The sequence below is a fragment of the Harpegnathos saltator genome, unplaced genomic scaffold (assembly GCF_003227715.2).
Source record: "Harpegnathos saltator strain DR-91 unplaced genomic scaffold, Hsal_v8.6 scaffold643, whole genome shotgun sequence".
NCBI classification, from domain to species: Eukaryota; Metazoa; Arthropoda; class Insecta; order Hymenoptera; family Formicidae; genus Harpegnathos; species Harpegnathos saltator.
The window spans coordinates 149,901-163,778 of record NW_020230475.1 but is presented as its reverse complement, the minus strand read 5'-3'; the positions used below and the strand labels follow the sequence as shown (position 1 = coordinate 163,778).

Here is a 13,878-nt window from a genome sequence, read left to right as displayed (position 1 = left end):
AAAAGCGACCAGAATGGGCTACAAGACATGGAAAAGTAATTTTACAACACGACAACGCCCCATCATACACAGCGAAAGCGGTCAAAGACACCATTTCTACACTTGGCTGGGAACTCTTGCCCCACCCGCCGTATTCACCAGACATGACCCTTTCCGACTACCACTTGTTTTCATCGATGTCTCACGCACTCTCCATGAAACATTTCAACATTTACGGAGATGTCGAGAAATGGCTTGATATTTGAATCACCTCAAAAGATGTACGGTTTTTCTGGGAGGGCATCCACAAATTGCCAGAGAGATGGGAAAAATGTGTAACTAGCGATGGCGCATACTTTGAATAAACCATTTTTTACCTTTCTCCCAATTTAAACGTGTCTTTTTTAAGAAAAAATTAAGAATTATTAACCGCCACACCTGGTATACAGGATGTATCAAAAGTCTGGAAACGGCCGAATATTTCATAAACTATGCATTTTAGAAAGAAATGTTTCAGACAAAAGTTATTTGGTTCGAGGAGGAACATAAGATGGTGTCATTGGATTTACCTTGAGTGAACGTTTCAAGGTTATACGGAGTTTAATTTTATTTTTTAAATAAAACCCCCTATTTTTCATTGCATATTCTTATAACTCATAGTAACGCGAGCGAGCTATAAGGAAAAAGCTATAAAGAAAAAGCTCGCTCGCTCCTCGTCGCGCGCGATCGCCTCTTGTCGTTTACGTTGCCCCTCGCCGCGCGCGCTCGCCTATCGTCACTCGCTGACTCCGCCTGTATCAAATGTCTACGTGCTTACTGCGGTCGCCCTCCGCTCTCTACGCGCTCGTTGGCTCACATGTTTTAATTAATAACTCGATAACTATTGGCAATTTTACATTATGGTACATGACTTTTCTTCTCGGCTACACCCAATCTATCTCCAACTTTCGTTTGCATGATCAGCTATCAAACACCCTGTATATAATATTTAATGACACCAAACCCTCTCTGTGTGTGCGTATGTGTGTGCGCGCGTGCATGCGTGTATGCATGCGTATATGTAGGGGTCTGTGGTTTAGTTGATTAAGTGTTCAAATTGACTTCCGTCTGCTGCTTGACAATGGCCTAGCCGTAGATAAAAATTATTTAAAACATTTCGTCTCATCTCTGCCGAGATAAGATCGACTTGGTGTATTATACGTTTCCTAAGATCCGCAAGGTTGGCAGGTTTTGTTTCCTATACATTGTTTTTAAGATATCCCCAAAAAAAATCGACAGGAGGGAGATCTGGTGATCTAGCAGGCCACTCTATTTGACCACGTCTTCCTATCCATCGATTTGGAAAAGTATTATATATTATCCAAAAATTGCCGTACTGCTACTGCATAGTATGGGCTGCACCATCTTGTCGGAACCAAATATTTTCTATGTTCCCATCGAACATATTTTCAAGAGCGGGTATGAGTTCATTTTGCAATAGCTCCTGATAGATCGCCGCGTTCAAATTCCCATTAATGAAGAATGGTCTGATAATATCACGTTCGCAAAAACCTGCCCAAACGTTAAGTTTTTGGGGATACTGCCAGGGCCGGCGTGACCTTTTGTGGGGCCGGGTTCAAAAATTTTACGGGGCCTGAATACACATTCAAATCCTACACTTAAATTTTACAACGAAGAATTATTTATTTTGAAATGCTGTTACATATTATATATTTTTTAAAGATGAATATTAAATAATAATACAATCTAATAATAATATTAAATAATTTTTCTCGCTTTTTTCGACGCCAAATCTTTGATAACATCATCAAAATCGATTGAATTTGCTACTTCACTTTCTATTGACAGAATAGCTAGAGATGAAAATCTTTCTTGGCTTATAGATGATCGCAGATAATTTTTTATTAGTTTCAACCGCGAGAAACTACGTTCTGCTGAAGCCACGGTTACTGGCGTCGTTAACATAATTTGTAATACGATTAATAAATTTGGATATGCTTCCGAGAGATTGTTCTTTGATCTACAATGTAATTCATTGAATCTAAAGCCGAATAATTGGTTTGCGTTATTGACCGGAACATCTTAATTTCTTTAAACATTTCAGTTCCGTCGAAATCTCCTTCCAAGTGTAAGTGAAGATCTTAACAACACTTTAATAAATATTCATCATCTAAATTCCCAATCTCATTCATGTATAGAAAACCAAAAATATTTTGGTGATTTGCATATAATTCGAATCTACTTTTAAAGGATACTAACGCAGTATCTATTATTTTTAAAAAGTAATGTACACGGAAGTATTCTTTGTCGCTGATCGTCGATGATTCATCCTGTCCTTCATAATCGAATAATTTCCGTTTTTTGCCCCTATATGATGATTTGAAATCTGGTGTTATGTCCATTTCCTTTGCAACTCCATTTGCTGCGATCATAGCTTTGCTAAATCCTTCATTTCTGTATTCCGCAAAGAATATGTTAAGACTTTTCAGATGCTTCGTGGCCAAATCGATTTGCATCTTTTGATTTTGCAATACTTTGCTGACGATGTTAATTTTTGATAATATTTCGTACCAAATGATAAGACTAGCAATAAATTCAAATTCATTTATCTTGCGCACTATAGACAAAATCTCAATTTTCAATTTATTGTCAGATGCGTTGTTGCCAATTTCGATCAAGACGTTTCGAAATTGGCGAACTTGAAATCGAATAGCCTTTACACTATCAAAACGGCATTCCCACCTAGTTTCTGATAATGGTTTAGGTGTAATTTTTTCAACATGTTTTTTTAGAACATTCTAACGCGATGTCGATGCTGCAAATATTGTGTAAATCTTTTGTAAAACACCAAAAAAATGTAGTGCTTGGGTTGATGATTTTGCTATATCTCCCGATAACAAATTCAAGTTGTGACTACCGCATGATACGTAAAACGCTTTAGGATTTACACGTAATATATTTGCTTGTACTCCTTGATATATTTCCCTCATATTGGCACCGTTATCATATCCTTGTCCGCGACAGTCGGATATTTTTATTCCCAACTGATCCAGAATGAGCATGATAGTTTCAGATAGTCCTTTTCCTGTTGTATCGTGAACTATTTCAAATTTGATAAAATGTTCCTTGATTTCAACCTCCTCGTCTGTTATGTTGACATAACGAAGAACAACCGATAATTGCTCTTGATAGCTCACATCTGGTGTACAATCCAATAAAATGGAATAATATCAATGATATTTTGCTCTCCTTATTGCATCGATAATTACTTTTTGTACTTTATTTGCCATTGCACTTATTAATTCGTTTTGAATTGAATGCGATAAATAATAATGCCCTTTTATGGCTGTTCTGTTCAAATGATCATTTAGAACAGAATCAAATTTTGCAATTAATTGTATTAAATCCAAAAAATTATCATTGTGCGGTGTATACAAAGTATCGGAACTTCCTCGGAAAGCTAAATTATATTGCGCCAAATAAAAAATAACAGCAATTATTCTTTGGAAAACTTGTTCGTATCGTGCCGTTTCAAGTCTTAAAAATTTTTCGCACTCTTTATCAAGTAGATTGCTAGTGCGAAAATTTTGTTCAGTTTGAAGCCACTTGTTTATAGCTCATAAATGTACCGCAGATCGTTCATGCATTTTGATTCGCTGTGTTAAATGAGACCAATCGCAAAATCTGTTTGCCCCCAATGAAATATCAGTAGTGGAAAATAATTTACAAGCGAAACAGTAAGCCTTATCTTTAGATTTAGAATAAATTAGCCATCTTCGTGTTGTCCTTTGTCCATTCGTCAGTATTCTTGTAAAATATGTTGCAGAAAAACTCCTGTTATTTTCGTTCTTAGGGAAATTAAATTGAGTAATTTGTACAGGACCATGCTGAACTATTAAATTTACTGTTTGTTGTATTCTGTCAATTGGCCACATGCTAGGATCTTCAATGTCGAAATTTCTGTTTTCTTATTTTTGTGCTTCAATTTCCATATTTTCAATATCTTTTTCTTGATGAATTTCACAATCGCTCGTTCTTCTATTGTTTCCATTTTTGTCCAATTCAGTTTCGTTGGTGTCTTCTTCATTTTCCTTCACAGGTGTATTCAACTCTTGGTTTTTCTCTTCCAAAGAGATCTGATTCATTGCCGTATTCTTCACCTTCGTTTAGCTGTCTTGAATGACTAGTAGTTTCAATTACATACTTCAAAATGTTGTTTGTTTGCTGTTTAATATAATCGTCTCGCTGCCTCTTCCGTTTCAGTTTTTCAGCCCCACTTAAGTATTTCCGTCCACGATCTCTATCCCTGCTAGCCATAGCGGTTCTTAAAAAAACGTATTTCTGTGTATAAAATTTTGTCTGTTACAAAAATGAATAAAATCGCGTGCCAAAAAACATTTACTGCAAGATAGGATAAACTACATATTTCATTAGTTTGTACATAGTTGAAACATTTCTCTGTTCTTGCTCACTTTATCGAAATTTTAACATTTGGGGCAAAATTAATTTAATAATAACGAATTCAAATTCTCAGCTAGTTATATGTATTGGATTTCATTTGTATGACTGCCATACGTTTTTTCTGCAACGCGATTTCAGTTAGGATTGATTTTAACTTTAAAGAGGGGAAATAATTGAAAAAAAATACTTACCAGAAATTAAACGTTTTGAAAATGTATATGTCACGGTTTATACCACAATATAATTTTGAAAAATATTCGTCGTCTTAAATTTACCAAAACGTAACGATCATAGTCCTTGCCACGCGTCGAGAGATTGACTAACGCTCAGCATCGAAGACCGTAGCAATGCAATAGCCTGATGCGTTTTTGTTTAAAACATATGAACCGCAAGACGGCAACTGACACACAACCACTAATAAATGTCAGGCGTTGCTATACCCAGTTCCTGTGCAAGTTCGTAGGAGCTGCGACTCGTCGACAGACTTCCAAAAATTGGGGAGTCTTATCTCTATTTTTTAAAGCAGTTTTTTAAACAAATCCAAGTAATATTTTTTCGCATCCATAATTCGCTTTCAAGGGGCAAAAAATTCAATGAAAGTACAAAATCTGTAATCATGTATGACTTTTGCAAAAAACTATTGATGTAGTTTAATTTCTCTAAAAAGTACATTTCTCTGAAAGCGTCTGGATTTTTTTATCTAAAGTAGTTTCCAGGATATGAGGACTATATGGAGTTACACTGAACTTCGATGATTTTTGTCACTCCTTTAAACTGAATCATCGCTACTAAAAAAATGTCTTGCATCTGTTAATGGTATTATCATTCTGTAAAAAGTTAATCAAAATCGGTGTTTTTTAATTAGGTAATTTTTGTAGACCGCGGGGCCTCTCAAAACGCGGGGCCGGGTTCCGGCGAACGCGCTGAATCTGCCTTGCGCCGGCCCTGGATACTGCATGCGGATACTACGCATCCAGTAAGGATTTTCATCACTCCAATATCGGCAATTATGCTGATTTACCACTCCATTCAATTCAAAAGAAGCTTCGTCGGAAAAAATTATGTGATCAAAAAAGTTATTATTATCATCGTATTGACACATCATTTCGTCGCAGAATTCATTTCTTCGATCAAAATCACCTTCCGATAGCTCCTGAGTGATTTTAATTTTGAAAGGATGCCATTTCTCTTTCACTAAAATACGATGAATGGACATTGTACTAATCTCATGCGCCTGTACTGCCTTCCCCAAAGTAGAATGAGAATTTTCGACGAATGTTTGCATCATTTCGAAACTCTTATCCAAGTTTGTCGATAATTTTGGTCTGCCAGTGCGTTGTCGGTCTTTGACGGATCCTATTTCATCAAATCGTCTGACCATTTTCTGGACTGTAGACTTCGAAATCGGTTCACGATCTGGATAAGTATTGTTAAATAAAGTAGCTACTTGTTCATAAGATTTAATGTGGCCTCATATCCTCGCATCATCAATAAAGTAATTCTTTCTCTTTCAGACAATATCATTCTGGATGCCACTGAAATTTCACTTAGTTGCTTGATAGTGTGTCGTAATACGAAGAGCTGAATGTATTCAGGATAGGAAAACGTTCGACTACAGGTCAAATCGGAACGATTAATGTAGCAAGACTTTTATTGGAAAAGAACTATGAAAAGTATAATAATTTCGATATTTAAATTTTTCCCTAGTCTACAGTCCGCATTCATTGAATCTTCTGTCGATTCTTTTCAGAAGGAATTACTGCGAATGATGCGAGGATATGGTGACCACGTTAGATCCTTTGAATAAGTAGCTACTTATCTCTGCTGTGACATACACACACACACACACATACACAAGAGGTACTAGGTGCGCAACTAAGTTTCCGGGTTTCACACATGGATGGCGCTAACGACACATGTAGTCGACATACATGTCTGAAGTTGTTTTCTTTATATATTAGCTTTTTTTATATATTAGCTTTTTTTATATATTAGCTTGGACATCTGTTAACAATAACCAGTCGTAATACCAACACATATCGCAACGCAAAAATATTTTTTCTAACAACGAAGATGTCGAGTTTTGTGCCAAATAAACAGCATTTGCGGGAAGCTTTGCTTTTCTGCTTTAACTTGAAAAAAAGTGCAGCTGAAGCACGCCGTTTGTTTGAGGAGACCTACACCATCGAACATGCACCATCGAAAACTATCTGTGAAGATTGATTTAAACGCTTCAGAAGTGGCGATTTCGACACTGAGGACAAGGAGCGCTCCGGAAGACCAAAAACAATTGAGGACGCCGATCTGCAAGCGTTATTGGATAAAAATGATACGCAAACACAAGATCAACTTGCGGAGGCATTAAACATGACTCGCCAAGGTATTTCCAAACGTTTACATGCCATGGGAAAAATTCAAAAGGAAGGAAAATGGGTGTCGCATGAGTTGACTGAGAGACAGATGGAAAATCGAAGAGCCACTTCCGAAATTTTGCTTTTGCGGCATGAAAGAAAGAGTTTCCTGCATCGAATTGTTACTGGCGATGAGAAGTGGATATATTTCGAGAATTTCAAACGCAAAAAATCGTAGCTTTCACCTGGCGAAGCATCAACATCAACGGCACGGCCAAATCGCTTCGGAAAGAAGATAATGCTCTGCGTTTGGTGGGACCAGAAAGGAATCGTGTACTATGAGCTGCTGAAAAGAAGCCGGGCGAAACTGTCAATGGGCATCGCTACCGACAACAACTGATCAATTTGAACCATGCATTGCTCGAAAAACGGCCAGAATGGGACACGAGACACGAACGAGTGATATTGCAGCACGACAACGCTCCGTGCCATCGCATTTTCATCGTCTAGGACGCCATCAAAACGCTGAAATGGGATCTGCTATCGCACCCACCACATTCACTAGATCTGGCCCCTTCCGATTATCACTTGTTCCGGTCGATGGCGCATGGCTTGGCTGGGCAACACTTGGCCAATTTCGAAGAAGTGCAAAATTGGTTGGATGAATGGTTTCGGTCCAAAGACGCATCGTTTTATCGTCGCGGTATTCATGTATTGCCAGAGAGAGGGCAAAAATATATAGTTAACGAGGGACGATACTTTGAATAAACCATTTTTTGTTCTCTTGAAATTTTCCATTTTTCATTGATCAAAAAACCTGGAAACTTAGTTGCGCACCTAGTATAAATCCGATCGTGCAACCTCCACGCGGTACACCTTGGCTACTGCCGGCGGTATTGTAAATTTCAAGCCTTATAACTCAGAAAATACTTAATAAAACATAACTTATTTATAGTGTTTTGGAAAGCTCTCGAGATAAGCTATAAGAATATGTAATGAAAAATAGGGGGTTCCATTTAAAAAAACAAAGTTGGTCATATTCCGTATGACCTTGGAACGTTCACTCAAGGTCAATCCAATGATACTGTCTTATGTCCCGCCTCGAACCCCTCTCGAAATAACTTTTGTCTGAAACATTTCTTTCTAAAATGCATAGTTTATGAAATATTCGACCGTTTCCAGACTTTTGGTACATCCTGTATACAGGGTGTTTGATAGCTGATCATGCAGACGAAAGTTGGAGATAGATTGGGTGTAGCCGAGAAGAAAATTCATGTACCATAATGTCAAATTGCCAATAGTTATCGAGTTATTAATTAAAACATGTGAGCCAACGAGCGCGTAGAGAGCGAAGGGCGACCGCAGTAAGCACATAGACATTTGATACAGGCGGAGTCAGCGAGTAACGGTAGGCGAGCGCGCGCGGTGAGAGGCAACGTAAACAACAAGAGGCGAACGCACGCGACGAGGAGCGAGCGAGCGCGAACGACAAGAGGCGAGCGAGCGCGACGAAGAGCGAGCGAGCGCGAACGACGAGGAGTGAGCGAGCTATAAGGAAAAAGCTATAAAGAAAAAGCTCGCTCGCTCCTCGTCGCGCGCGATCGCCTCTTGTCGCTTACGTTGCTCCTCGCCGCGCGCGCTTGTCTACACCGCAACTCGCTGATTCCGCCTGTAACAAATGTCTACGTGCTTACTGCGGCCGCCCTCCGCTCTCTACGCGCTCGTTGGCTCACATGTTTTAATTAATAACTCGGTAACTATTGCCAATTTGACATTATGGTACATGACTTTTCTTCTCGGCTACACCCAACCTATCTCCAACTTTCGTCTGCATGATCAGCTATCAAACACCCTGTATACAGTGGCGTGCAAAAGTTTCGAGCCATAGTGTCTTTTTAAGATACATGACAATATATTGATTTGCTCTAAAAATTAATTACATAAAATAGTTGACATAACATTCTTACAAATAATAGTACAGTTACGAAATTACATAGTTTCTAATTATTTAGTCATGTAATATTTACATGTGTTCAAAAGTATTGAGCCGTATTCTTGTTGTGACTTTATGAGCCCAGTTTGTTTATGTTTCTTATGAAATTCTTTCGTAAATATTTGCTTTAACTAATCTAGTCTATTTTAGTCTATTGTCTACCACAATACCGAAACATACAAGCCTTCAATTACGCAAAGCCGTGATTAATCTTTCTTAACAAGGAAAGGTTTCTCGCGAAATTAATAATTGCTTATTAATTGATAAAAGTACTGTAAATAGGATTATTGCTAAATATAAGTTGACGAATTCTCTAGCTGATAAACTACGACCTCGTGGTAGACCTCGTAAAACTACAAAGCGCGTCGATAAAATGATTAAAAGAAAGTCGATAGCAGATGTTAGAAAAACTGCCATGGATATTTCTCGAGAACTAGGAGAAGAAAATCTTGCTGATATTAGTCGAAGTACAATATCTCGACGTCTAAAGGAAATAGACCTTTTAAGACGTGCTGATGTAAAAAAAACCATTAATTAGTGCAAAAAGTAAGAAAGCTCGATTAAATTTTGCAAGGAAATTTGAACATTGGACTGAAGTTGATTGGCGAAAAGTACTTTTCTCTGACGAGTCAAAGTTTCAGTTATTCGGAAGTGACGGTAGAAAGTATATACGACGTCCAACAGTCACAAGATATAACTCAAGATACCAAATTCCTACCGTAAAACATGGTGGAGGTAACGTGATGGTTTGGGGATCATTTTCTTATAATGGAGTTGGTCCATTGATTGAGATTACGAGTACTATGGACGCTATAATGTATCGAGATATATTGACACAGCATATGCTGCCATATGCAATTCGAAATATGCCACGTGGTTGGATTTTCCAACAAGATAACAATTTCAAACATTCATCAAAACTAATAAAAACAAAATAAATTTTTCATCATGAAAAAAATGTGAGTTCTTGACTGGCCCTCGTAATTGCCGGACTTGAATCCTATTAAGCATTTGTGGTAAGAACTCAAACTACTCACAGAAAATAAGAAACACTCGAATAAAGCTGAATTATGGCAAGATTTGTAAACTCAATGGCAAAATTTACCTCAAGACCTCATTTCTAATTTAATAGCATCAATGTCTCGCCGTTGTGCTACAGTGATTGCTTCTAAAAGCATGGCAACAAAGTATTAAGTTTAAAAAAATGTTGACAACATTTTATGCAGTAAGGAGAAATAGAATTATTAATTGCTTAATAGAAGTGAAAAAGTAACGAGGTAAAGCAATTTTATACCGGTAGCAATAGTAAAGAGATTAACAGAATTGTTAATTATTTTATAAGAGGAAATTACTATTGATAATTTTAATGTCATCTTATCTGACGTTGTTAAAACAAATTTTCTCATAGTTTTCGTAAGATGTTTTTTATACATTATTCAATAATTTATATTTTCTGTTATTATTTTTCAATAATATATTTTTCTTATGCATAAGAAAACTTTTTGGCGCAATACTTTTGCACTGTTTGTAATAAGACATTGTGTAAAAATAAAGTATTTAGAATTATGAAGAATTTGTAAAGTTTATATAATTGTAGGATAAATAAATACATTTTGTTTATATATATGTGTAAAGTTTTTAGCGCTCATTATGAAATGAATATATAAAAATAATTGTGTGGCTCAAAAGTTTTGCATGCCACTGTATATATATATATATGTCACGAATATAAAACTTATCTTGAAGACGACTGATATACATTCTATATGCGTTTTATTTGTTGCAGTTGAGCACAGTACAAATCGAGCTGAAGTCTCTGAAGTGTGAGCCCACGCTTGCCAGTCAACAGCAGGATCAGAAGCAAGATCATAACGACAAGACGAATATTTTTCATAATGAAGTGAGTGTACGCAGACGCAGCTATGTACGTGCCCTAGCTTATCGTACTCACTTTGAGGAACGTTTGCGGAACATTGAGCGGAAAATCTCTCTTGTGGCGCGAAAACGGGCGATGGTGGAGAAGCGAGTAGTGTACGAGGATGGTGAACATTTGGACAAACGAGTGAAAAACCTCGAGTTGATGCAGGAAGAACTCATAAAGAGGATGTTTAATGCCAGTCGGGACTTAATGCTGATGAACGAACTGGGCGAGTCAGTGGTGCGACTGTATGACTCAATACACGTACTTGAGGAAGATATCAATACTAATCGTTCTGAAATAAAGCGAGAACTGGCACAGCTGGGAATCAATGCAGTGCGCAAAGCTGCTGAGTTGTCATTAACTAGAGAGGAATTGGGAAACTTGCGGCGTACCGTTCAGGCGTTGAGCGTAAGTGCGTCACAGTTGCAGGAGAAGAGTGACGCGCAGCGAAAAAACCTAGACGCATTGAACGAGACCATCAGTCGTCTAGATGTTTCCCGGAACTTGGTCCAAGCGGTGAACGTCACACGCGAGCTAGAACAAGTGGAGGATCAATATCGGCTCATGGTGGATTCCTTACCTGGCAATTGCGAGGAACGTAATGGTCTTACTCTGCTAGCTTCTAGTCCTGGAGTGCCGTTGTTTGCTTCTTGCCGCGCCGGCTGGATCGTTATATCACGTAGGACTCATGGTATCGTAGATTTCGATCGTACATGGAACGAATATTCGGTTGGATTTGGCTCACCGGTTAGCGAGTTTTGGATTGGCAATGAAGCATTGCACCGGCTCACTCGTGACAACTGCAGTCGGTTGCGCATCGACTTGACGGACACGTATGGTGTGTACTGGCGTGCTGAGTACGAACATTTTAGCGTTGACTCTGAAGAAACTGGTTACCAGCTTCATGTATCTGGTTATTCCGGCAACGCAACAAACGCTCTATCTTATCAAGATAGCATGGCATTCAGCGCCAAAGACCGCGACATGGATATTAGCAACATCAATTGCGCAGCTAATTACCAAGGTGGATGGTGGTTTAGCCACTGCCAGCATGCCAATCTTAATGGCAGGTACTCGTTGGGTCTCACATGGTTCCAATCTACCAGGAACGAATGGATGGTAATCACATCTGCGGAGATGTCAGTACAGCGAAAACAAAATTGTTGATAGTTCTGAAAATAGAATGAATCAGTGAATCTGTTTGCATAGAGAATAATGAACAATTAAGTGAAATAATAACTTCCATTGTCTTAAATGACCACTGTCTTAAAAAAGTCTGAGCGATCTATGTCATACATACTTGCACGTAACTATTCGACGAGAATACTAACTGTAATACCAAAGAATTATATATAATTTAAAACTCAATGTAAATACGATGTACAATTGTGCAGGTTGAATGCTGTAAACGTATCACGAACGTACAATCTTATTCTATTTGTATAATAGTAATAAAAACCTAATGAGATTTTTAAATTTTGCACTTGCTAATAAATTATGCAGTAAGGAGAAATAGAATTATTAATTACTTAATAGAAGTGAAAAAGTAACGAGGTAAAGCAATTTTATACCGGTAGCAATAGTAAAGAGATTAACAGAATTGTTAATTATTTTATAAGAGGAAATTACTATTGATAATTTTAATGTTATCTTATCTGACGTTGTTAAAACAAATTTTCTCATAGTTTTCGTAAGATGTTTTTTATACATTATTCAATAATTTATATAATTAATTTATATGTAAACATACAGAGTGGACCATTTTAATTTATCCACACTGATAACTTCGAAAATTATGGAAATATCGAAAAAAGAAAAGTTATAAGGTTTGGGTAGAGGGTCCGTAGAGGGTCAACTGATGGTAATCTTGATTTTGACCTTGAAGAGCATTTTCAAGGTCATTTGAAGGTTAACTTTGTTTTTCTTAATAGGAACTCCTATTTTTGACCGCGGATTTGGAAAAAGCGGAAAATTTTATGTTCAAATATGTTATCATGATAAGGGTCAATTTGACCCTTAGAGGTCATCTGAAGGTCAAACAATGACCGAAATAGAAGTTTTAGGGTTCATAGAACTTGACCGGGCTCAGAAAGAGCAAGTAATTTCGTATTTAGATTGAGTTAGGTGGACCCAGAGATCATTTGAAGGTCAAATAGCTCATGATCGATCATGAGACTAGTTCCATATTTTACTTAAGTTTTTGACCTAATCGAACCTGAAAATAATAGTTACTATCAAGTCTTAGCCTTTTCTATTCGATGAATCCTTACGTGTGCTCTGAGCTGGAACAACAACGATAAATTATTGTTTAGAAAAATTAATTTTTTTGCTTTGATTTTGTTCCTAGATTGGAATTTATTCAGTTTCATCAGATACTAACTTGTATCATTTTGTTGCTAATTTCCTGATACGTGGTGTTGGATATGGTTGCAAAATTATTCGAAATTATTCATTCTTGCTTACGAGCTATTTGACCTTCAAATGATCTCTGGAGGTCAACCTAACCCAATCTGAATATGATATTACTCACTCTTTCTGAGTCCGGTCAAATTCTATAAACCCTAAAACAGAGCTCGGCAAAATGTGCACGTGACGGCTGATTTTCGACTATCTCCGCTCACCGCTATTCCCTTTACCTCACCGCTCCGCGCGCTGCCTACAAGCCGCTCGAGTCTCAGGAGCGTGTTTCCAATAGTTTTCCACGTCACCCATGAAGTACTATTGTTAACGCGTTTTTTTTTTAAGTGGTGTCCCCAGTAAGTCTAATCCACTGATGACTGTAACAACCCGTAACTAATTGAACAGAAGCAAAATAAAATATGTTAAATGAAGAATATTCAATTTGATTTTCGGCGTCTTTTATTGGTAAGAGTGGAAACGTCAATTTGGATATAGCATGTAGCGAACCGCATAAGACGTGGTAAGGAATCGTCGCTTAAAGAAGAACTTCTCACTTTTTATAAACTTCATTTTTGAAAAATGAAGAGGCCTACTGGGGATACCACTTAAAAAAAGACGCGTCAACAATAGTACCTCATGGGTAATGTGAAAACTATTGGAAATATGCTCCTGAGGCTCGAGGCAGCTTGTAGGCAGCGCGCGGAGCGGCGAGGTAAAGGGAATAGCGGTGGGCGGAGATAGTCGAAAATCGGCCGTCGCGTGCACATTTTGCC

General features: G+C 37.6%; 1 protein-coding gene across 1 annotated transcript in view; it reads left to right on the top strand.

The window, feature by feature from the left end:
* The window catches only part of LOC105185589 (protein scabrous), a 30,336-nt gene extending 18,180 nt beyond the window's left edge, over window positions 1-12,156 (top strand). The window contains exon 3 of the mRNA XM_025304731.1: window positions 10,571-12,156. Coding sequence (XP_025160516.1) covers window positions 10,571-11,872 — 1,302 coding nt within the window. The 3' untranslated portion in view covers window positions 11,873-12,156. The remainder of the gene's footprint in view (window positions 1-10,570) is intronic.
* Window positions 12,157-13,878: the final 1,722 nt, after the last annotated feature.